We start from the raw sequence: 22,891 nt of genomic DNA, 5'->3' as shown, positions 1-22,891 counted from the left end.
ATGACATGGGATAGCCATGGGAGATGCCCTGTGACTTACCTAATTATTTATTCTTCTCATGACAAGGGGCCGAAAATCTGTTCTCTGTAGGTATAATTTCCAAGAATTCTAGCCAAAGCAGAGCAGTGGCGCCTTCGGCGTCTGGTGGTGTTTGCGGACTTATCAAGGGAACAGTGGAGGGAGAGTCGAGACCAATAGACACAAGCCCAATCTTAGCATTCATGTGAGAAACACCAGGCTCATGCTCATCGATAGAGAAATGTAACTGTATCCAGAAGCGCCCGCTTCATGCTTCAATGTAATAGAACAGCATCGCAAAATCACCTCCGACTACCCGCCCGCTCCCTCAAAACCAACATCATACAAACCCCTTTCCTTATGTACAAGACCGTGGTTGTCTGCGCCAACACCGACACCGACATCCTCGTCTATGCCATCCATACCATCCGTCCCGTCCATCGCATTATCATCGTCTTGATGTTCTATCAGCATCTCCAAATCTCTGTCCACAACATCAGGACCAACATCTTCAGTCGCATTGAGCAATGCTTGGAAGTCAGCGGGCGAATGATATTGATCAAAGGGGCCAAGGTCATGAGAAGCTTCGTTGATGATCTGCGGGTCGATTGGTTGGTATACATTGTGATGATGTGGGTGGTGGCCAGTAGGAGGATCTTGGAGCATGGGACTGTGTGAGTGAAGCGCATGTTCCATTGAGCTGCCTTGAAGAGCATGAGGAGGCGCAATGAGTGAGATATCGGCTGGGTTAGCATAGGGACTTGGCGAATGATCGTGATCTGGACTCTGGTGTGAAACCGTCGTTATCATGCTGTGCTCTTGCAGTGGTAACATTTGGGCAGGAGGAGGACTCGTCGGCTGCGCATGGTGGTCACCTGTGTTTGCACCCCCTCTCCTCCCTCCCGTATGATTATTCGATGAGGCTGCCTTTCTCGCGCCGCCAGGATTAGTTGTCTTGCCTAGCTCTTTGCACTCCACACAACTGCGAATCACGTCGCTGACTGTTTCTTTGATACGGCTCCAGTGGTACTTCTCTGCAATAGTAGCGGTAGTTTTGTTGATACCCCCGTGCTGCTGAACATGAACTTGACGAGCAATATCGAACTGACGGGCGGGATCGGATATAACCTCTTTATCCTTGAGCATGAGCTTGTCTCCGTCGAGAAGCTTATAGTGTGTCGCTGCGCTGCGGAGCCTGCTTTTCTCAGCGCGGTCAGCGCCGTTCGGGTATTCGCCGTACTTGAGGTAGAACTTGATCTTGTCGAAACGCTCTTCACTCACGAGTTCCTCGCTTTCGCGCGGTGACAAATCCCGCCCATAGATGATGGCATCAATCAGCTGGTTGGGATAGCTGCGAAGGTTTCCACAACCCTTGACTCGACCGATGCGCTTGAAGCCGAGCGCATCCCAGATACGGCATGATGCAACGTTGGTCTCGTACACCAGGTTGAAGACGCTATACGTATAGCCCAACTTAGGTGCCCAGTCAAGGTACGCCTCACCCATGAGACGGCCGACACCACGGTTACGCGAGGCATCTGTGACAAGGAAACCGGCGTTGCACACATGGCTGCTGCGGCCGGGATAGTTAGGCTTGATATAGAAGCTGCCGAGACATTCTCGGGACCAATCTTTGCCTTCTACAACATCCTCAGCACGTTCAACATCTCCAAGAAGCATAATAGCGCCAAAGTTCTGGAACCAGTAGGAACCGAACTTGTCGGCGGCGAAGGCGTCCATCATGGGATATGTATCGCCGCCTTCAATTTCCTTGTTGATCTGGTCACATAAGTAGGCGATCAGCGACTCAGGAACCTGGTGTTTTGAGGAAAACGGAACAATAGTGGCCACAGTCTGGCGATCACGGAGCGTGACCTGCCTAGGCGTCATCTCGGCCGGAAGCCCGGGATTGTTCGGATCCGGATACGGAGGCTGACCGGAGACTCGGTAGATAGTGGGGCTCGCCGGATCATCCAGCATGGCTGGCATTTTGTTGGATGAAACCCTTATGCGGGGTTTATTAACGTGTAGAAGAAAGAGGAAGAAGAAGAATGATTTAATTGGAGGACAAGTTTTTATCCCTATTAACCAGACTGTTAGCCTTATGATTCTTGTCACTTACGAATCTATCTTCGCAGTCTCAGGGTGATGTCGTCTTACACCAAACAAACACCCTCAAGACTGAAAAGTGCAGAATGAGAGAAAAAGTATAAAGTGGTGCATACCAATTCAAATGTCAGGAAAGGCCGAGACAGTTTAATAAGAACAGCTCGGCTCAAAAGCTAAACTATTACGGGAGACTCTGTTGTTGTGGAGTGCTCTCTCAAATCCCGATTTCGCACCGAAATCTCTATCAAGATCTCTTGAGTTCTAGGCGGACTGTACTGAAATCCACTACTGTAGGCGTGCTGTGGCCTGGAAAAACTGCCTGGCTGTGTTTCAATGCACTGTTGGTTGGGTAGTGGCCTGGATCCTTGACTGAAAAGGGCGCGCCCTGGACAGGCCGGGGACATCCACAGGGAACTACCTAATGAACAGTGACTGAAGACGCTGTAAGGCTCAGTGATAGCCCCAGTGTATCCAGTGCTCCGCTCTGTAATAAGGTGCAGCGCAGCGTGCGTAATGCTTGTATTTTTTTTTTGTGTAGTGCTGTGATGTGATGTTCGTTGTGACTGTGCTGAAATGTTCGTTGGTGATGAGGGGAAATGCGCAGGCTTCAGAGAGAGCCCCAAAAAATCCATGGAGGCGGGGCGTGCACCTGGAGAAAACAAAAGCCACTGGGAATCCAAGGTCATGTTAAACCTTAAAACAAGCCGGGGTCAATTGTTTATCCGTAGTTATCGCCGTGATCGGCCTTGAAGTTTATGATGCAAACGATAACATTTTGGTAGCTTATAAGTGATACATAACAATACATTTTTATATATTCATTCCAGCTTGCATCGCTTTCATACTCTATCCCTCCCGTAGGCTATTATACACTTCAGTATTGTACACAGCTTTTCTACAGCTTGCCGCTCTTGATATCGGCCTCGATCGCCTCCGCCGCATTCTTTAGTCCTGACAGCTGATCCTCAATGCTCGCTAGCCTAGAATCCTGTACTGATTTGGTCGGATTAACCTCAGACCGAACATTGGTCGCTACTTCTGGTGAAGTGGGTTGCTCGGGAGGTGAAGTGGCTGCTTCGGAGGCAATGGGCAGTTCTGGCGATGAGGTGATACACTCAGCCTGAGCCTCTACCGCCACTTCAGAAGCAGTGGCCTGCATAGGAGACTCGGGGCCAGAGCTAGGGGTTTCCTCAGGTAATGCAGAAAACGCCTCAGCGGCAACTTCCTTTGCAGCTCCCAGGGCAGCCTGTCCCATCATGTCCACCATCTCGCTCTCAGTAACCTCAAGCTCGTCTCCATAGAGCCCCTCTCGTAGGATCTTCTGCTCCTCCTCATTGAACCCCTCAAGGTTGTGTTGCATCTGTCCCATTACATTCTTGCGCTCAGCGAGAGCGGCCTTCTTCTCGCGGTTCATGTGCTGTACGATATCAGGAGAGTTTTCCCACGTCGCCATGTTTTTCTTCTTGGCATCTGCCATACGTCGCTGTTGACCTCTCTGGCCAGCTCGGCCCAGGACACCGCCAACAACAGCCATCGCTCGCAGACTGCCCATGCATTAGTAACGGAAATGAGTAAAGTTGGTAGAAGTTCTTACCTGTCATCGTTAGCAGGAATGGTGTAAGTCACCCATGATGGGTCTACGTTGGTATCAATAACGCCAATCGTAGGAATGCTCTTAAGACCGCACTCATAAAGGAGAGTATAGTTCTCAAGGGGATTTAAGCAAACAACCAGATCAGGCATCAGCGGTCGAGCCGAGCCTCTGTACGACTCAAAACCGGGGAGTTCCTGGTCCTTGTGGTCCACAACCTTTGTTCCGGCCATCTTCAGAATAACATCTCGATTGGTGATGGCCCCAGGGGTCCACTTGGTGAACAAATGACAAGCACCAGCCATCTCAGCAGCCTGGGTGACAATCTCCATCTGACCCTTCCGGTTTCCTACGAAGAGAATGAGGCCAGCCTTGTATGCCACCTCCTCCACCACACGAGCCGCACGTCGCAGGTGTGCTGCAGTCGTTTCCAGAGAGATAATGTGAACACCTTGTCGCACTCCGTAGATGTACCGAGAGTTCGCGGGGTTCCAGAGCGAGGTCTTGTGTCCGATGTGTGTTTGCGAAGCCATCAACATCTCTAGAGTGATATCCTCAGGTCCAGGTGGGTTGTTGACGAGCTCGGTGGGAATATATCGTTTCTCCAGTTTTGAACCGAGACTTCGTGTGTTGGCCTGAATTCTTTGCCATTCCTTATACTGCTGAGCAGGAGTCGCAGGTATCGTCGAGTTTGAGTTTGAGTGAGGTGTTGTCCAAGCAGCACCCCTGTGCTCGTGCGCCGAGTTGGTCCTGAGAGAAAGAATCCCGTCCTGTACAATTCGCTGCTTCTTCCGTGCCGCGGAGACAATCTTCGGAGGCGCAACAGCGGCCTGGGTTGCCTTCCACTCTTCGGATGTGGTCTCAGTCTTTGTGGTGACCTGAGTGGACATTTGCCGGGTAAGGGACCTAGAGATGGGAGACGCCAAGGTGTGGCGGTCTGAACATGTCAGTTGGATATTTGGATGAATTGGAGCTCAATTGACTTACAATGCCGCACGGCGGCGTTCCTCAAGATCATGGCGACGACTTGGAGAATGCTCGGTTATCGTGGTAGTCGTTCCACTGTACCAAAATTTGGCTATGGTCGATGAATCGGGTGGAGGGATTTTCCGGGCCGACTAATATCCTCCAGCTACAACTCATCACTAACTATCTACTTTCCAAACGAACGAACGGTCCTGAAATTGGCAATGAGACATGTTTTACTAACAAAGAAAATTTATTGGCATTTAATTAGTCTTGCAAAGGTAATCTCTACTATAAAAAGCTACTTCTCTTTCTGAATATCTACACTAAACAGCCCCCCCCCACCTCCATCTTCATCATGTCATTACGAAGAACAGCAGATGCCACCTTTACCGACTGGTGAGTCTGGCAATGGTAAAGACACCAATGATAGTGACGGCCAATGTGACAATTGCGCCAGGAAGTATGAGTTCGTTCGGTACACCAGCAATAAGCTGCTCGGGGCCTTGTGCGTGTGTATGTGCCGCACGGCCCTTTCGCCTCCGTACGGGTTCATCATCATCATCCTCATCTTCTGAGTCGTCATCATCCTCTTCGGGCCACCACTTACGCCGCTCTCGTAGACCGGCCCCGGTTGAGACTGATGGTGTAGCAGGAGCCTCGGATACAGGTGGCTTCTCAGGATCATGGACAAATAGATCGACCTTATCATGGTGAGCTTGGCGAGCAAGGATAACAGCCTCGAGAAGGTCATGATCAGCTGTGATAGAGATAGAGTCTCCTTCATCATCCAAAAAGCTCATCGCAAAACCTGGGCCGACAATCTTGCCGTCAGACACAGGAGGCACACCACCAATGCTATCTGCCTCAGCACCAAGCTTGGAGGCCACAGCGTTGACGAAAACTTCGATGCCTTCTGTTGCAGTAACCTTGAGACGGTGAACTCGGCCAGATGGAGCCTTGAATTTGAACGGGAATGGGAGCTCTTCTGGTAATTGATGTTCAAGAACATCGGGAAGAACAGAACGCGGAGGTGACTCCATGCCAACATGAGATGCAGAGTCGCCAGGAGCGAGACTATCGTTGATGCCTCGGTGCATGTCAGGCGAGGTCAGGCGAGAGCCAAGATTGGTGTGCTGTGCTGCACTACCCTCTCCAGACATCATAGACTCTGTCTCAGCATCGAGCGACAGCCAGAACTTGTTCCACGCGGGACCCTCATCATTGGTGTTTGACATGGCGTTGATTTGGTCGAGTGTAGCATATGTTAGCTTGAGAACGTCGACCATGCCGACGATCTCACCGCCATCATTCATGACAGGGAGGTTTAGGTAGTGACCATCTGAAAACATATTAGCGGCATCTTACTAAAATTTCCTCAACAACTCACCGTGCATCTTGCGGAGAGCCGCCTGGAGGGTCATGTCCATGGGTGCAAAGTCGGGGTGAGGGGTCATGACACGCACAACACTGCAGTTGGCGGGGTCAAGACCAGGTGCAATAACTCGAAGAACGACATCCTTGCTGGTGAAAATACCCGTAATAGCTCCTTGATCCTGAACAAGGACAGCGGTTGTACGGTTCTCCTTCATAAGCTGAGCAGCTTCCTTGACCGAGGTTCGCACGCTCACGGTGGTGGGGGGCACACCGTTGAGCACGGTCTCCAAAGTAGGCCCTGACATCTTGCTGCGCAGAGCTTCGACATATTGGATGATCTGTTGGGGCTGAGTCGAGCCCAATTCAGACTGGACGCCCTCAAGTGCATCGTAGAGCTTTCTAGAGGACGAGTAGGCACGCTCTAGCTTCTCCATGGCATCGTAGAAGCACTTGGTAATATCCAACACACCCGAAATATCCTGGTTCTCGTCCATAACTGGCAGATGTCGGAAACCCTTTCGGACCATGAGATCCAGGGCATCGGTAGCACTGGTATCGGTTCGAGCGCAAAGAGGGTTCTTCGTCATGATCTCAGCGATAGTAATGGCGGAAGCTTTTGCTCCAGCTCCCACAACTCGGAACGCAAGATCCTTTGCGGTGAAAATACCAGCAATGCGATCGTCATCGTCAGTTACCAGAACACAATCCTCGCGTTTTGCGGCCATCAACTGAGCAGCCTCGGATACAGTGGTGCCAGGCTTGATCTGTAGGGCCTGACTGGGCTTCAATGCGAGGACAGTCCCAGGAGGAGCCTTTCGTGAATGGCGAGCCCGGCTGGTAAGGTGCTTCTTCTTGGAGAGGTCATTTTCGAGCTTCTTTCGGATGGCCTGTGGTGGAGGTTAGTAACCTAGTATATTGTAATTCGAAGCCTTTCGAGGTATATATCGCAGTCGAGGCCAATCGAAAGGGTATGTCATGACGAACCTCATCACGCTTGCTCTGCTTCTGACGACTCGCGCTGACCGCAGATCCAGTCTCAGTAGGCGGTGAGGGCTCCAGGACAGGACGAGGGATGCTTGAACTACCGCTGGGACTGTTGGTGAAAGGAACCGCACCACGGCCCTGGTTGCGAGTGGGCGTTCCTCTATAAGTGTTTCCCGACATGATAGCGGTAGATGGAACGAAGACGAGACGAGGAGTCGGTCCGGCTTGTCGTCACAGCCAAAGGCAGAATACGTACGATTGCTGGCGTTATCTGTTTCGCTGTATGCAAAAGAGGGTCGGCGGCACGGGAAATGCAATAGAAAAAGGTGAGTCTATGCCCCGGATGGAGGAAACCTAGGAAAATTAAGGATCAGCCAATAGCAGTGGGCGAGATATTCTGCAGGCTGGAGGAAATCGGGTGATTTTGTTCGAGGTGAGTGACTCTCCAAGCTCCCAGGATGTTGGTACCTCCCACCCGCCTCTTGGGCCTGGCCCTGTGCTTTCAGGGTTGTTGTGGTAACTCTTAGTGGTTGTTGACTCAGGAGCGCTTATTATCCAATCAGATGTTGATTGAAACCGTTTCACCGACTTGATCCGACAACGTCTCTAATAGATAGAATGAACCCTTTAGACATATATGATCGAGGGCCAGACCAAAAAGGAAAAGAATCATTTCGAGTGGAATGCTACTCTATATGCATGCTCTTCCTAGTAATGACCCGCATCTGATCGTATCTGACTTACATATAGTTCGTCAGAAGGATCCATTACATCCAGCCAGCACATCATGGGCCCGTGCAATATATTATGTGTCGATTTTTATTCCATGCTCACTCACGAACCAGGAGCCTTATTGGACATCTTAAGACCATATGAACATTCCGTTTCCGTACAAGCAAATTCTTTCCTCTTCTCTTGGACAGATCCCAGAGACTACCTATACATATCAAACACCATCCTCCGCTAACAGCAGGTATCCGACCATAGTATCGTAGTCCCACATCTCAAGCATCCTTCCCAACTGCGGTTTATCACTCCGAGCCACGGAGTCGACGGCCAATAGTCGACGCAACTGAAGTGTCCTCCTTCTTGGGAAATTTCTTGTATATCATGTCGAGGAAAGCGGCCATGTTCTCCGAACCTCCAATGTAGTCGAGTGTGTCCTCAATTGCTCTCCTCCACTCAACATCGAAGTTTCCTTTCACAGCACCCTCCAGTAATTCTGTCACGACGACAGCCATTTCCAAGCCCCCAACACAGGTGTTGCCGAAATCATCTGCAGTAGGCACACGACTACCACTCATGCCTCGGAGAGTCGCTGGCTTAACGGGATCACAGAGTTGAAGATTCGAGAACCGAATGAGGGATGTTTCCTCAGCCATTTTGATCTCCTGGGTGGTCTCAGTAGCTAAGAAGGATGACTGCCCCTCCGCCTCCATGCTGGACAGTGTTTGCTCGCTGGGCAGAGTCTGTTCCTCAACATCTGGTTCGAGGGCGATCATGCGAGGGCCAGGGTATGTCTGAATGAACTGGAGCGGAAAGTATACACCGGCCCAGGGAGCAGTGTTGCCAGACTCCGGATTGTAGCCTTGGTTCCGAGCTAGAGATCGGCAGAATTCAAGATTCTTGCAGTTCATGAGATTCTCACGTTCGTCTTGAGTGAGATCGAAAGCATCCTCGTTACCATACAGTTGTAGTGCGCGGAGATATCCAGTATAGGGGACAGTTTGCACGACGGAGGGGCATTTGAGGCGCTGAATAAATGAAGTTTCATAGATGCTGTCACGTTGGCGCTCTATAGTTTCGCATTTGTCGAACACAATGACGCCGGAGTTCTGGGCGGATGTGTGTGAGTCTGCGGTCATGGTTGAGTAAAGGAGTGGCTGCACTTGGTTCAATAATGAAGGACCAAGAAGATGAGAGATGAGAATGTTGAACCTGGCATCGGAAGAAAAGGGTTGAGAAAGGACAGAGAGACGAAGTTGCGAAGGAAGTCACATTGATGGTTACTTGGCATAAAGAGTAGGTGCCTAAGGTAACCTTGCACTGGCAGCAATTGCCAACTGCCGACTGCCAAAGTGCCTACTCGCTCCAACCCAAGTTTGTAGATGCACGCACACACTCTTGCCCAGTTTGCTCAGTGGAGTGGTTCTCAAGATTGACGCCGTACCTGCTTGCATTACCCTTTTGTTGAGGAAGGTACCATCTTGGACTTCGTCTCAGGGCAAACAGGATCAAGGTAGGTATGGTACCATATCAAGGTAAAGTCTAGCGGCACTTTTATACTAAGGTACTATTTGGAAGATGGTTGAGAATATTATGCTCTTCCCCTTCACTTTTCAAGCTGTGTGAATCGAAACAGCTAGCTATGGATCGTCAGAAATTATACTTATGTATCATAAGTAAGTTGCGTTTTTACAGTGTTAAATGCACCATTACATCACTAGAAATTGATATATATCTAAAGATTCTCGCATTGGATAGTGGTGCAACTCCAAACCACCTAGGTGAACTGATGTAAAATTAAACTTTTCTATGATCGTCTAAGTCGATAGAAGTATGAAGACCTTGGCGGGCCAATAACTTACCGCCTTCATCGGGTTTGAGCGCGTGCTTACCCAGATCATTGTATGACTCTATCTCAATACATTGGCGCCGTTGGCGGAAGTGGTGATCACCAGTACCGGCCCCGTGTGGGGCCGACTATATCGGCAAGACTCGGCACTGACCTGAACAGACTTGGGTCAATGAATGAAGAACTCTATAAGAACGAGCTTTTATCTCGTAACCTCCATCGTAAGACTCTGTATCAATGGAAAAGCGACTGTCAGTTACCGAACGTTTTCGATCCCGATCTCTGGAAATTATCATCTAGATATACGAACAACTCCTCTTCATTGCTGTGTGGAATTCCGTAGTAAAAAAATGTGAGCAAGGAAAGGTCTGAAGTTTGAGCCACGATGACTCTTTCATTCACACGATGACAGTTTTCTGTAGACTTTTTTTTTTCGATCAGTATCGACATTACCATGGCTACCCACGCTTGGTTTGTTCATTGATAATGAGATTGCATTGTTATTTAGAGCTTCCGGTTGTAGGCCATTGTGTATGGTGTTGAACTTGATCGAAAACACCATCTCTGGGGCAAAAGTGCCGATTAGATGTCCCGTAAACGTCGAGCATAACAAAGTTTAAGTTCCAACGGTGTTTGCCTCTTCGGCGGGAGAGGTTTGTTTACAATGACGACCGAACGAGGAAGCGACTACAAACTTTGACAAAACGCAGAACTTATCTCAAATAAAAAACAATCAAGGACTGCCATTAGATAGACCATGAATCGAAACATTGGCGGTGAAGCTTCTAGATCGTACTGCATCAAAGAGCGACATGATCTCGGTCAATGGTGAGATTCCAAGGCAATGCCTTGTGCTGAAGAACGCCTCCCGTCGGAAGCCAGGGAACTTAGCAGTTGAATATACAGTCATGGACTGGGGGAACCTAGGCAACGTCGTGTTCAATTCAAGGTGATGGTGACACAGGATATCGCCATCTATTGTTTGGCTGGAATGCAGTTGCAAGTTGGAGGCCCTTGAGCGTTTGTATGTCCAATGGCGCAGAGGCACTTGGTATGGACGATGGCCTAGGCTTTCTCATTTCCAGGTTGTTTGAGACAACTTCACTTTTTTGTGACCGTGTTGATCCTGAAACGAGACGTCATCTGCGTCAGCTACAGGGGTTGTCGTTTACTGTACAGCTGCCATTGACCGAGACATGTGCTGGAATCCTAGGTTGTTATGGTAGCAACAGGGAATAAGGCAATGATGCTATTCCCTTGCGACACATCGAATTGCTTGAGTTGCGAGGTATACTGTGGCTGTGGCTTTCAAGCCGCGAAGTATGTAACTAGTTATCAATGTTTATTACGTGAATTGGCTCGTGAGAATGCGAGTTGCCAAGTCATAAAGGCGATGAGATCACTCTGAGTGTGGTCAGTGGTCAATCCTCGGCTAGAATCTTATCATGATCAGGAAGTGGGATGAGTGCCGAGAATAAACATGGTTCTATCGTACAATGGACCATCGGTCGCCAGGTCACGTCTCAGAAGTTGGCTGCCACACTCTTTTAGTAGCTCTAGCCGCCAAGGTGTGCCAGGGTAACCGGCTGAGCATGGGTGAAGCTGGATTTAGTGGTTTGATTCTGGTTGCCCCTGGTGATTGTTTACTTTTAGCTCGATCTTACTATCGACCCCAAAGATCCAAGTTATCCACACTGCTGCTCTTGTTGCATCTAGCACCAAAGCTACTCCATTCACACATCCATCCATCCATCCATACATACATACATACAGAACAAGATCAATCAGAGCTTGTACATCAATTGCATCTACCTCATCTTTCGGGAGAGCTCAAACACACAAAAAGAGCACTTCCACAAACCAATATCATTGCCTTACAGGCATAACCACATTTGAACTTATATCGCAAAGTCGACCTCGACTGAGAACGACAACAACTTTCCACTAGCCCGGCGCTCTGTGCTTGCGCTGCGTGAGGTAAGGAACATGAAGTGTAGTGAAGGAGGTGAGAAGTTGACTGACATGCCAAACAGTTTCGGACCTATAGGTTCCCATCGACAATATATCGACCAACGACAATTCCCTTCCGGACTCCCCTTGCGACATTATGCTGTCCAATCCAACAGGACTTCACGCCCGGCAAAAGCAGCACCGGCGTCAAAATTCGACACCGTCTGCTTTTGAGGGCGCCAAGATCCCTAATCTGCCAACTACACAACGACAAACCGCACACCGACGCGGCCTCAGCCTAGATGTTCGACGACAACAGAACCAGAACATCAACTCAGCAGCAACAAGGCAGAACTACATGGTAAGTACGAATACTAACAACACAGGATTAGCCAATATTTCTACGCAGCAAGTTCTGCGAGAAGCGCAGCAGCAACGCATTCAAGCACGCCCGGGCACACAGAACCCTTACGCCAACCTGGCGCCAAGTGGAAGTGAGAACTATCTCATGTCCCCTCATGGAACTCCTCAGACACAACGATTCGACCCGTCCTGCTTTGACCCCAACTCACTTCCCTTTGACCCTTACACTACTGATCTTAACGTGATGATGGGCAAGGGCCAACAGGCTGCATACGGTGACAATATGTCGGGAGGTAAGGAATTTGATATCTTTAACAATGACAGTGCACTTTCAACTCCAACGTTCATCAACTTTCCTTCTGAGGGTTCCTCCGCTCAGGGCTGGTCCTCTGAAGGTGACACCTCCAGTACAAGGAGAACCTCAAGAAGGATAAGTGGTGGCATCCTGGACCGCGTTAACAAGTTTGAGACCTTGGACTCAACGACAAGACCCGCTACGCCTCCTAACCAGAACCAAAGTCAGAGCCAGGCCCAGACCCAGAACACACAAAGTCAGTCGCTCAGCTGGACAATGACAATGCCTGAGACGGCTAACCTTGCGCAAGGTTACTTTCCCCCTACACCAATTGAGACTCCCCACGACCGGTTGGCCAAGGATGAGAGCATGCCAAGTCGGTTCGCTGATGGCTATGATGAGTCTATGGAAGAGACGATCAAGCCCGTGAGGAACCGTGGAGGAAACCGAAGGGCTCAAACCATCTTCCAAGACATCAGACAACATTCTGAGCAAGTCATGTCTAGCCCAGCTCGGTCAGATACTCTTCCCGAGTCATCCTTCAATGGACTGCCAATGTCGACACCTGACTACATGAGCATGAACAGCTTCAACAACGAGTTCATGAAGATCGAGAGCGACTTTGGTCGGGATGACATCCAGGGTCTCAGCCATCAGCTACCACAACAAGTCACTCCCAGCACTCCTCAAATGACACAGTACATGGGATCTTTTGACAACAAGCCTGAACTCCAACCCTATCCCATGGGTGCTCAATCTGTCTCTGGGACCCCCTCTCAGACACCATCTCGTCGCCACTCTCCCCATCGCCGCACTGAGTCAGTCGCTAGCATCGCAAGTGCTGCCAGCATCGCCAGCATCAACATTGAGGAGACCAAGACAGAAACCGGAGTCACTCAGGATGAGATCGCCCAGTTCATTAGTGGCCCAGACGCTAGTGACGGCAAGTGGACATGTACCTATGAAGATTGCGGCAAGAAATTCGGCCGCAAGGAGAACATCAAGTCGCATGTTCAGACCCATCTCAATGACCGACAATACCAGTGTCCCACTTGCAAGAAGTGCTTTGTTCGACAGCACGATCTCAAGCGACACGCCAAGATCCATACTGGAATCAAGCCCTACCCTTGCGAATGTGGCAACAGCTTTGCTCGCCACGATGCTCTTACTCGACACCGCCAACGAGGCATGTGCATTGGTGCTTTCGATAACGTCGTGCGCAAGGTTGTCAAGCGAGGCAGGCCGCCCAAGAAGAGCCGCCCTGATATCGAGACTCGCATGGAGAAGTCGGCGCGAACCCGCAAGAAGAACATGTCTGTCAGCTCAATGTCATCATTCTCTGCTTGTTCTGACAGCTCAGCTGTCAACTCACCAGAACAGTTTATGCTTGATGACATGATGGACATTGGAATGAGTTCACAGAACCAGGCTCTCGCTGCCGTCTCTTCAGCACCAATGACTGGCATCACAGCCGCCGCTTTTCAGGAGTATGCCTCCTCTCCCTCCGCTGGCAGCGCACACTCATATGTGTCCCCGGAGGCCATCATGGAGGGCACTCCCATGCACGCCGCATCTCCTTCCAAGAGCATCGCAAGCCAGTACAACACACCACCTGAGCTCTCGCAATCATCTTCCCCCCCAGCCACCCACTTCTTCGACGTCGACCCCAACACTTCAATCAACAATGACGATCTGACCATCATTCCCGGGACAACAACTTTCGTCACCTCGGCAACCATGGCTGCTTCTCTTCCCCTTGGCCTAAGCAATGCAGACGATGAAATGCTGTATCAATTTGCCAACGACGACGATCTTATCCAACTGGATCGCGACTCCAACATGCTCATGAGCAAGTTTGACGAAGATTTCGACAACGTCGGCATGTTCACCAACAACAATGACGATGTCTTCTTTGGCAGCAACTAGTTTGTGCCCAGCCTTGTTTATTTGCTTTGTTTCGTCTCGCGCAAGCCATGGAACAGTACTTAATCAGCCATGCACTTTTTTGTTTGGATTACACCAATTGAGGTCACTCGTTTTCAGAAGAAGCGACATATTTTCTCACGATGCTCACGCTCACGCTTCTACGTAATACACGCTCGCGGCTATGTACACTAGGGATGGGGAAGAAGACAGTAAAAAAGGGCATGGGTATTTCAACGGGGTTTTTATCATCAGCAGCAATGGATTATTCGGGCAGGAACTGGCGAACCGGAATGGGATTCTCAGGATTATTTGGGGGGGAAATTGATAGAAAGCAAAGGTCTCAACGCGGTTGGGTGTCGGACACCCCCTTGGGCCGCTTGGAGTTTTCAGGTTGAGGCTTTTGCTTTTTGGGGGGATATATGGCGTTTCCCAATGGAATATTCATTGATGATTAACTTTGGTGCCTTGATTAAATGTGATAATGGTCTACTTTGACTCGATGTTTGCAAGTTGATATATAGTCAACAATGCCATGGGAATTTCAACATTGCTTGATTACCAATTTAATTTCAGTTGAGGCTGTTGATTTCCTGCGATGTCTATCAATCGGTTTAGATCAGTTGGAGTTACATCTGGTTTGTTGTTCTGTTATAGACGTTTCATTATGCCTCTATTTTACTCTTGCTCTGTCATGTTTGGTAGATCATCCAGCGTCTCATTGGCTCCACTGATGAGACGCAGCCACATATATTTTGTCTTAGGTAGTCCGAGCTTCCACCTTATACATCCAAAACCTCCGCTAAGACCTTGTTTCTTTCTCAGATCCAACATTACTCCCGTATGTCCTTTCTCTCATAAGCCGTGAGACTTTCTTCTTTCTCACTATTGATCGGCCATGCTTACGCCAACTATTGCCGTAAAAACTAGCTTTCTCTATGCTGCCGGCAATACACCAGCTACCAGCCTGACCAGATCAGTACCACAAGGCCAAGACGTAGCTGTTCTGTCGCTTGGCTGTGGTGATCTGCGCAACATTCTCTATACAACATACCTGGAGAAAGGCTTGCGTGAGTACAAGCCAATCTTTCCTCAAGACTTGAAGCTGATCGGATTAGCTCAGAGAAAAATCGACTTCACTTGTTGCGATGTCGTCGAAAAGATTATTGGTATGTGACTTACCCTGCATCACAGCACCACAACATGTTAACCAGAAATTAGCTCGCAATGCTTTCTTTTTGATATTCCTGCTTGATGAGGATTGCAAGCTGAGTGATGAGCAGCTTTGGAATGTCTACTACCATTTGTTCGTGGACGAAGAGACTGCGAAAATTGTATCAGCTACTGCTACTAAACTGCTAAGCGTTTCCAAATCCCTTGATGAATGGAACGGCAGCATATGGGGGAAATCTATCCGATTCTGCGATGCCGATACTCTATCAGATATCCGTCGTGTTTGGTTGTCCATCAAAGCTGCGGCAGCCAAGTGCGAATCCAGTAGCTATACGGAGACATTTCAGCAGAACATACAACCATCTAAGGACATCCACGACCAAAAGCTTGGTGAAGGGCGCCTCAACTTGACAGCTATGCGTTCCGCAGCGCCACTCTCCATACAAGCGGGAGCAAAACTCGGGGAAATATCCGCTCAATACTGGAAAAATGGTACAGTCACACCTCGCCAAGCCAAAGATAAGTTGCCAAACCCGCTCCTTGCAAGTCTTCTCTCCGAGAACGACATTCTGCACTATGCTAGTGATCCAGTCCTGGGCTTTCATCTGGCCACGGCCTATGCTGCTCTTCTCGAAGGCTCTCCCCTCGAGCCCAAGATCAGAGGAAAAGAATTTGTAGCCTCAGCTGCTGCTATGACCCAGTTCAACGAATGGATCTCTGCTTTCAAGTCGTTGAAGAGCAATATTGTCATTCGCTTTGCCGTTGCGGATGCCTTGGCGCTCTGTCACAGTTTACAGGCGGCGCATACAACAGCAAAACCAGCCAATCTATACCGGCGAACCTGGGACCCACGACCATTGGTCTTGGATCCAAAGGACTATGGGAAGGGTGGTTCAGGGCCATCGGCGTTCGATATGATCGACACCTCAAACCTCTGCGACCACATCGGAGCGCTCAACATTCTCTTCGCAGCAGGGCCTCTTCTCAAAGATGAGCCTTGGGCGTCGCTTTTCACAGAATTGCTAATCAGGCCTGAGGGTGATCAGAAGAATGCTCTAGACAAGATTCTCTCTGGACATGCGCCGACCATCTCACTTCTGCTTGGTTTCAGTCCTGTTCAGTACTGGACTAATGCCAAAGTTGAGTCCCATGTTGACGAGATTTTCCTTGGACTCATGAATGAAGCAAAAGGAGAAACGCAAACCCGAAACCGACTGGCTTGGAAGCGAGACAACCGGTTTTCGGGTCAGGCCCGCCACGGGAAGCTGCATATCGACTCAAAGCAGCTTATCAAATTGCTTTCACCACTCTATGACTATATGTTTGAGGCTGAGAACATATCACAGTCAAGTGTGGGACAGAGGTCAAACACATATGGTCACTTTATCCGTACAAGCTTCGCTACCGTGCTCAAGGTTGTCATGGCCCGGGTTGCAACAGACTGGCCATCCATGTGCTCGGCTCTCATCGACTCTATTGCCCAAGATCATCGCTTTTTGCTGGCTAGCAATGGCATGCAAGACCTGTGCCTTCAGCTTCACCTTCTTGGTGTAAACACCGAACCATGGATTATCCAGGAGAGCAGAAGCCTTCCCCAAAATGGAGGTTTCAATCGCTGGAAATCCCTGCCACCAGCAGTCGCTGTTACGGTAGTTGTACCTAGACCGGCCATTGCTCGATTGTATAAACATCAAAATAACCCTCTTGGGCTTGCATCACCGCCACTTGTCGGATCGGTAAGATCCAGTCATAACGCTACCGAAGGATGGCAAAATACATTTGGAGATATCCAAATTTCCTTTGGTAATGTTAAAACCAACAAGATGTCTGATGAGGACGAGTTTCAAGTGGTAATCGAAAGAGATCAGAATGGGTGGGCCGGAGACTCTCCTCTCGTTGCATCTTTCTATGTGCCCACTTCAACGCTGCAGAACGAGCCCAACTCGGCATTGGTAGGACTCTGTGTTCCACCTACGGGGCAGAACTCCTTGATCTATGGTCCCATTCTGGGAATGACCATGACTGTCTTTGAAACGCGCACTGACGACAAAGCGACCGTATTCGTGACAAAGCATTTACCTGGGCACGACGGTTATCCTGCCGTGTGTAGTGCTGTGAAGTCTCTCGAGAATACGGTCAACCAGGGTCAGGATGACAAGGCCGCCAAGATTCTGCTCGAGATATCACCTTCTGAGTCTGTCATCTCTACCGTTACTGGACACTTGGACATTACTTCGAAGAAAGGCAAGGGGTTCCTTAAGAACAAGGCCCCGATCGACTTTCGTCAGAAGAGCCCCTTCGTCATTGATATTGTTTTCGGCAAGCATGATCTTATTTGCCCTATCAACTTTCCGGTGCCTGTCACCAAGGATGGAATGAAATCTCGAGTTGCTCGAACGACAGGCTACATCGAATTGATAGTGCCACTGGCACAGCCTGGCTCTTCTCCTATACTGCTGGACTTTGCATACCCTTCAGCAATCTCCTCGTCTGGCGTTCCGGCTTGTCTCAACATGCCACACCTGAATCTCGACAACCTCCCTGTCATTGATTTGGAAAACAAGGACCGAAACCGATGGGTGACAACATTGACATCAATGCAGTTTTCAGCCCGAGAAAAATACCTGCGTACTGTACGCGACGAAAGCGGAATCTCACATGACCCGATGGTCAACTTCAAGGAATCTGTGTTTACCATGTTTATGATCGCCACTGGCTTACAGGCTGGCCAGACCGGTTTGTTTGCAATCAACCACCCGAAGCGAGGTGGTATACACATGCTTGTTTTCGTCTCCGCCATCCGGATTGATGGCGATGCTGCATCTGTCGTTATTGATGCTGCTATTATCCCATTCACGATGGATCTTATCACATCGGGCCGGATGGAATCCTTCCTTCTTATTCTCCGGGAACTTGAATGTGGCAGTATCGATGTAGACGATGCAGAACTATGCCTTTGGAAGAAGGCTCTCCCATCTATGGTTGAGAGGTGCCGTACCTGGTCTCATGGCAGGAGTTGCGAGTATAAGAGAAAGGGGGCGACTATTCCACTGAGTCTCAAAGATGGTGAACAGGTTCTGTGCTCGTGTGGTAATGGGCTCCTACCAGAGAACTTCGTATCTCTCCCTGAGTGGGAAAACGCAGCGCCGAATGCAGTCCGTATTGCGATCAGCCCGACTTATGCAATTCCGTTCAACGAAGAAGTCGTTGACCCTGCCGACGTTCCCAAGATGCGCAACCCAGTGACTCGGATAGAAAGATGTCGAAGCTGCGGGAAACCAGAGGACCAGGCGGGCATTACTTTAAAGAAGTGTTCACGTTGTCAAAAGGTAAAATATTGCTCCGGGGAGTGTCAGAAGCGAGATTGGAAAAAGCATAGAGCGGAGTGTGACTAGATGAGTTGCAAGTGAATATGTGTATTGGTCTGAAGTAAGCCAAGAGAGACACTGGACCTGAGAGGGAAAATGAATGAATAAAACAAAAAGAGACTTCGGATCTTCGATCAGTGTGTCAAGAGATTGATCAAAAGGACGGTTTCTTGCCCCTCTTCACACCCTGGTAAACCTTAGCATGATTCAAGCTCGTAGACACATTAGATCGAAGAAGGTAATGCTGGATAGTAAAGGTCTAGGATATATATTAGAGGAGAGTAAAGTGATAGACCGGAAGATTAGGTCCCTGGATCTTAATGGCCGGTACAGAAACAACTTAGTTATGATATCGGAATAGCTTCATACCACCTTTGAGAAAAGTCTCCCCTGATTGGTTGCTCACCGAGCCCCTCGGTCCTCACCTTACACCGCTTTCCACCCCTTGGAGGGGCAGAAAAAATGTCCCAGCCTAGCCCATCCGCTATTGCCTGTGACCAGCTGGTGCAAGCTTGTGCGATTACGAAATCGCGAAACCTCCTACACCAGCACCGCTTTTTCAAGCCTCGACCTATTTGATCTCGATATAGCCTTTGTGCACTGAGATTTACAATCATGTCGGCAGCACAACTCCTCAACCCCAAGGCTGAGTCCCGAGTACGTCGATACCAATAACTATAAACCCCCCCGCAGCCAAAAGTGGCCTTGCCTTGCAACTTGCTAACCCGCTTGTCGCAGAGGAGGGGCGAAGCTCTGAAGGTCAACATTAGCGCTGGTGAAGGCCTACAGGATGTTTTGAAGTCCAATCTGGGCCCTCTGGGCACCATTAAGATGTGCGTGTTATCATAATTGTCACATAGCGATGTGAAGCTAACAGTCTCAGGCTTGTTGACGGTGCGGGACAGGTACAAACTCCTATCAAAATACCCCACGGCGACCCCTAAACTGACCGACGACCCCAGATCAAGCTGACCAAGGATGGAAACGTTCTCCTTCGAGAGATGCAAATACAAAACCCTACCGCCGTTATGATTGCTCGAGCCGCGACCGCTCAGGACGATATTTGCGGTGACGGAACCACCTCCGTGGTGATGTTGGTTGGTGAGCTTCTCAAGCAGGCAGACCGATACATTTCTGAAGGACTGCACCCTCGTATCATCACCGATGGTTTCGAGGTTGCCAAGGTTGAGGCTCTTAAGGTGAGTTTTTGATACCTCGTCCCCCCTGAAACTTTGGCTCAACGTCGTAGTTCCTCGACTCTTTCAAACTCGCCAAGGAAGTTGACCGAGAACTCCTGCTCAATGTCGCCCGAACATCGCTTGCCACCAAGCTCAACTCGACTTTGGCCGCCAAGCTTACACCTGATATTGTCGATGCCGTTCTTGCTATTTACCAGGCACCCGCGAAGCCCGATTTGCACATGGTGGAGATTATGAAGATGCAGCACCGAACAGCCGCCGACACTCGGCTGATTCGTGGACTGGCCCTTGATCACGGTGCTCGTCACCCTGATATGCCTAAGCGGCTCGAGAACTGCTACATTCTTACCCTCAACGTCAGCCTGGAGTATGAGAAGACTGAAATTAATTCCAGCTTCTTCTACTCTAGCGCTGAGCAGCGTGATAAGCTTGTCGAAAGTGAGCGTCGTTTCGTCGATGCCAAGCTCAAGAAAATCGTCGAGCTCAAGAAGGAGCTTTGCGGTAACGACGGCACAAAGAACTTTGTTGTTATCAACCAGAAAGGCATCGATCCTCTTTCTCTTGACGTTCTTGCCAAGAACAATATTCTTGCTCTCCGACGTGCCAAGCGAAGGAACATGGAGCGCCTTCAGCTTGTTTGCGGTGGTGTTGCTCAGAACAGCGTTGACGACCTGTCCGAGGATGTTCTGGGCTGGGCTGGCCTTGTCTATGAGCAGGCGCTCGGTGAGGAGAAGTTCACTTTTGTTGAGGAGGTCAAAGACCCCAAGTCCGTTACTCTGATGATTAAGGGCCCCAACGCTCACACCATTGCTCAAGTGACAGATGCTGTCCGAGATGGTCTGCGAAGTGTTTACAACATGATTGTCGACAAGTCCGTTGTTCCTGGAGCTGGTGCTTTCCAGGTTGCCTGTGCTTCTCATCTCAAGAGTGATGCTTTTGGCAAGTCTGTCAAGGGCAAGGCCAAGTGGGGTGTTGAGGCATTCGCTGATGCTCTTCTTATTATTCCCAAGACTCTGGCTGCCAACGCCGGTCTTGACATCCAGGATGCTCGTAAGTTGACTATTCTCCAAGTATTCACGGCCAAGATCTAACTTGCTATAGTTGCGGACTTGCAGGATGAGTATGCTGACGGCAATGTCGTTGGCCTTAACCTCGAAACCGGTGAACCCATGGACCCCGAGCTGGAGGGTGTCTTTGACTCTTACCGAGTTCTGCGAAATTGCATCGCCTCCAGCTCCAGTATTGCATCTAACCTCCTTCTATGTGACGAGTTGTTGAAGGCTCGACAGATGGGTAGAGCAGGCGGACCTGGGCCTGGCATGGATGGACCTAATGATCACATGTAGGAGATACCACATTAAAATTGAGGCTAGACAAAAGGCTCTGGGGCGTAATATACACAATTACGACTTATTTTATGACTCAAGCATGTTTATAGCATTTGTGATACGTAGGTAGTCTACATGGGTGAGTGCATCACGGAATGATGGTTTGTAGTTGAACATTTCTATTGATGCGCTAAGCCCCGCATTGTGACAGACAGACAGACAGACAGCTTTTTTGTACAGAAAAAAAAATATTTACCCCACCACCAATCACTTAAATCGAGCCCATCAATATCAACATCATGGCTTCGTACGATTCCGATTCCTCGGATGGCGAATTCGAGGAGACAAACGTGCTCCTGGGATATGCCTCTAAAGAAGCAGACGAAGACACTGTCAGCAAACTCGGAGGCCGTCCCGTACGTCTTTGGCTTGTCCCGCACCAGACAAAACTGTACCGACTAACAGCGAAATCAGGACTGGTTGGACGAGAATGCTCCCAGCGCAGCCTACGCACGATGCAAAGTCTGCAAGGATTTTATGGCTTTGATCCTACAGCTCAACGGCGAACTCCCCGAACGATTCCCTGAGCATGAGCGACGAATTTATGTCTTCGCCTGTAGAAGACAGACTTGCCGGCGCAAAGATGGCAGCATCCGCGCACTGAGAGGTCTGCGGGTATGGAAGGAGGAAGCATCCAAAGAGCCCAGTCAAGAGAAGAAAGTTGAAGAGGAAAAGCCAAAGAACGATGGGCCTGGATTAGGGGAGACTTTGTTTGGTTCCAAGGGATTGGGAAGTGCATCTGGCGCAAACCCATTCTCTAGCAATGCGAACCCATTCAGCAACTCCAACAGTTCTGGAAACCCATTTAGCTCTGGATCTGCGAACCCGTTTTCCTCTTCAAATACACAGCCTGAACCTGTCAAACCTGCATCTCCCGAGCCAGCAACAACATCCCTCAGCAAAACATTTGCAGAATCTCTCAATATTAAGGATACACCGGTGTCGCCACCTCAACCTTCAGAGCCCTGGCCCACCGAAGATGCTCAGGCCCAGCCGTATCCTACTCTCTATCTAGCTGACGCCGATTTCGAAACTCTGGAACCGAATGCCACGAATGTTCCCACCAACGCCCGTCTTGAAGATGCTGATGCCGCGGAACCTTCTATACTGGACCGCGAGGCTTTCGAGTCGAGCATGGACGCTACGTTCCAGAAGTTTGCAGATCGTCTGGCGCAGAACCCTGAGCAAGTTATTCGTTATGAGTTTGCAGGCACTCCTCTCTTATATTCAAAGAAGGATGCTGTTGGTGAGGCTGTGAACAAGGGTGCTATCCCCAGGTGCCCCAACTGTACGGCGAGAAGAGTTTTTGAGGTGCAGTTGACACCAAACGCTATTGCAGAGCTTGAGGCAGACGACATGAGTTTAGAAGGTATGGAATGGGGTACGATAATTGTTGGTGTATGTGAGAAAGATTGTTCGCCTCGAGGAACACCAGTTGGAGAGGTTGGATACCTTGAGGAATGGGCTGGCGTGCAATGGGAGGAGCTGTCCAAGGGGAACTGAATACCGGAACAATTTGGAAAATAAATATAACGAATCAAGAGCACTGTAATCAAGCCACATTGTCGGTCTACATGAGCCAGATACGCTGTAGTAAATCGCAAAGTTCTAT

The 22,891-nt window shown here is 49.5% G+C and overlaps 8 protein-coding genes across 8 annotated transcripts; 4 read left to right on the top strand and 4 right to left on the bottom strand.

Annotated features, from left to right (window-relative positions):
• Positions 1 to 330: 330 nt before the first annotated feature.
• On the bottom strand, positions 331 to 2,007 carry FPRO_06249 (putative SPT10-transcription regulatory protein; the record flags this gene model as incomplete). The annotated part of the gene is made up of 1 exon (XM_031228858.1): positions 331 to 2,007. The coding sequence occupies one exon, from the start codon at positions 2,005 to 2,007 to the stop codon at positions 331 to 333; it is 1,677 nt and encodes a 558-aa protein (XP_031079153.1).
• Positions 2,008 to 3,022: 1,015 nt separating this feature from the next.
• On the bottom strand, positions 3,023 to 4,736 carry FPRO_06250 (uncharacterized protein; the record flags this gene model as incomplete). Its single annotated transcript, XM_031228857.1, has 3 exons — positions 3,023 to 3,671; positions 3,722 to 4,655; positions 4,706 to 4,736. The coding sequence occupies 3 exons, from the start codon at positions 4,734 to 4,736 to the stop codon at positions 3,023 to 3,025; spliced, it is 1,614 nt and encodes a 537-aa protein (XP_031079152.1).
• Positions 4,737 to 5,073: 337 nt separating this feature from the next.
• On the bottom strand, positions 5,074 to 7,225 carry FPRO_06251 (putative CBS and PB1 domain protein; the record flags this gene model as incomplete). Its single annotated transcript, XM_031228856.1, has 3 exons — positions 5,074 to 6,026; positions 6,075 to 6,948; positions 7,046 to 7,225. The coding sequence occupies 3 exons, from the start codon at positions 7,223 to 7,225 to the stop codon at positions 5,074 to 5,076; spliced, it is 2,007 nt and encodes a 668-aa protein (XP_031079151.1).
• Positions 7,226 to 8,076: 851 nt separating this feature from the next.
• On the bottom strand, positions 8,077 to 8,910 carry FPRO_06252 (uncharacterized protein; the record flags this gene model as incomplete). Its single annotated transcript, XM_031228855.1, has 1 exon — positions 8,077 to 8,910. The coding sequence occupies one exon, from the start codon at positions 8,908 to 8,910 to the stop codon at positions 8,077 to 8,079; it is 834 nt and encodes a 277-aa protein (XP_031079150.1).
• A 2,817-nt stretch (positions 8,911 to 11,727) lies between these two features.
• Positions 11,728 to 14,154, top strand: FPRO_06253 (uncharacterized protein; the record flags this gene model as incomplete). The annotated part of the gene is made up of 2 exons (XM_031228854.1): positions 11,728 to 12,484; positions 12,539 to 14,154. 2 exons carry the CDS (start codon positions 11,728 to 11,730, stop codon positions 14,152 to 14,154), a joined length of 2,373 nt encoding a protein of 790 aa, XP_031079149.1.
• Positions 14,155 to 15,049: 895 nt separating this feature from the next.
• FPRO_06254 (uncharacterized protein) lies at positions 15,050 to 18,719 on the top strand (the record flags this gene model as incomplete). The annotated part of the gene is made up of 3 exons (XM_031228853.1): positions 15,050 to 15,221; positions 15,270 to 15,320; positions 15,373 to 18,719. The coding sequence occupies 3 exons, from the start codon at positions 15,050 to 15,052 to the stop codon at positions 18,717 to 18,719; spliced, it is 3,570 nt and encodes a 1,189-aa protein (XP_031079148.1).
• Positions 18,720 to 19,307: 588 nt separating this feature from the next.
• On the top strand, positions 19,308 to 21,237 carry FPRO_06255 (putative CCT6-component of chaperonin-containing T-complex (zeta subunit); the record flags this gene model as incomplete). The annotated part of the gene is made up of 6 exons (XM_031228852.1): positions 19,308 to 19,349; positions 19,431 to 19,525; positions 19,576 to 19,597; positions 19,655 to 19,891; positions 19,942 to 20,941; positions 20,993 to 21,237. The coding sequence occupies 6 exons, from the start codon at positions 19,308 to 19,310 to the stop codon at positions 21,235 to 21,237; spliced, it is 1,641 nt and encodes a 546-aa protein (XP_031079147.1).
• Positions 21,238 to 21,518: 281 nt separating this feature from the next.
• FPRO_06256 (uncharacterized protein) lies at positions 21,519 to 22,782 on the top strand (the record flags this gene model as incomplete). The annotated part of the gene is made up of 2 exons (XM_031228851.1): positions 21,519 to 21,635; positions 21,694 to 22,782. 2 exons carry the CDS (start codon positions 21,519 to 21,521, stop codon positions 22,780 to 22,782), a joined length of 1,206 nt encoding a protein of 401 aa, XP_031079146.1.
• Between the last annotated feature and the right edge of the window lie 109 nt (positions 22,783 to 22,891).

The sequence above is a fragment of the Fusarium proliferatum genome, assembly GCF_900067095.1.
Source record: "Fusarium proliferatum ET1 genome assembly, contig: FPRO_scaffold003, whole genome shotgun sequence".
Classification (NCBI taxonomy): Eukaryota; Fungi; Ascomycota; class Sordariomycetes; order Hypocreales; family Nectriaceae; genus Fusarium; species Fusarium proliferatum.
The sequence above is the reverse complement of the archived record's forward strand: the minus strand, read 5'-3'. Positions and strand labels throughout refer to the sequence as shown.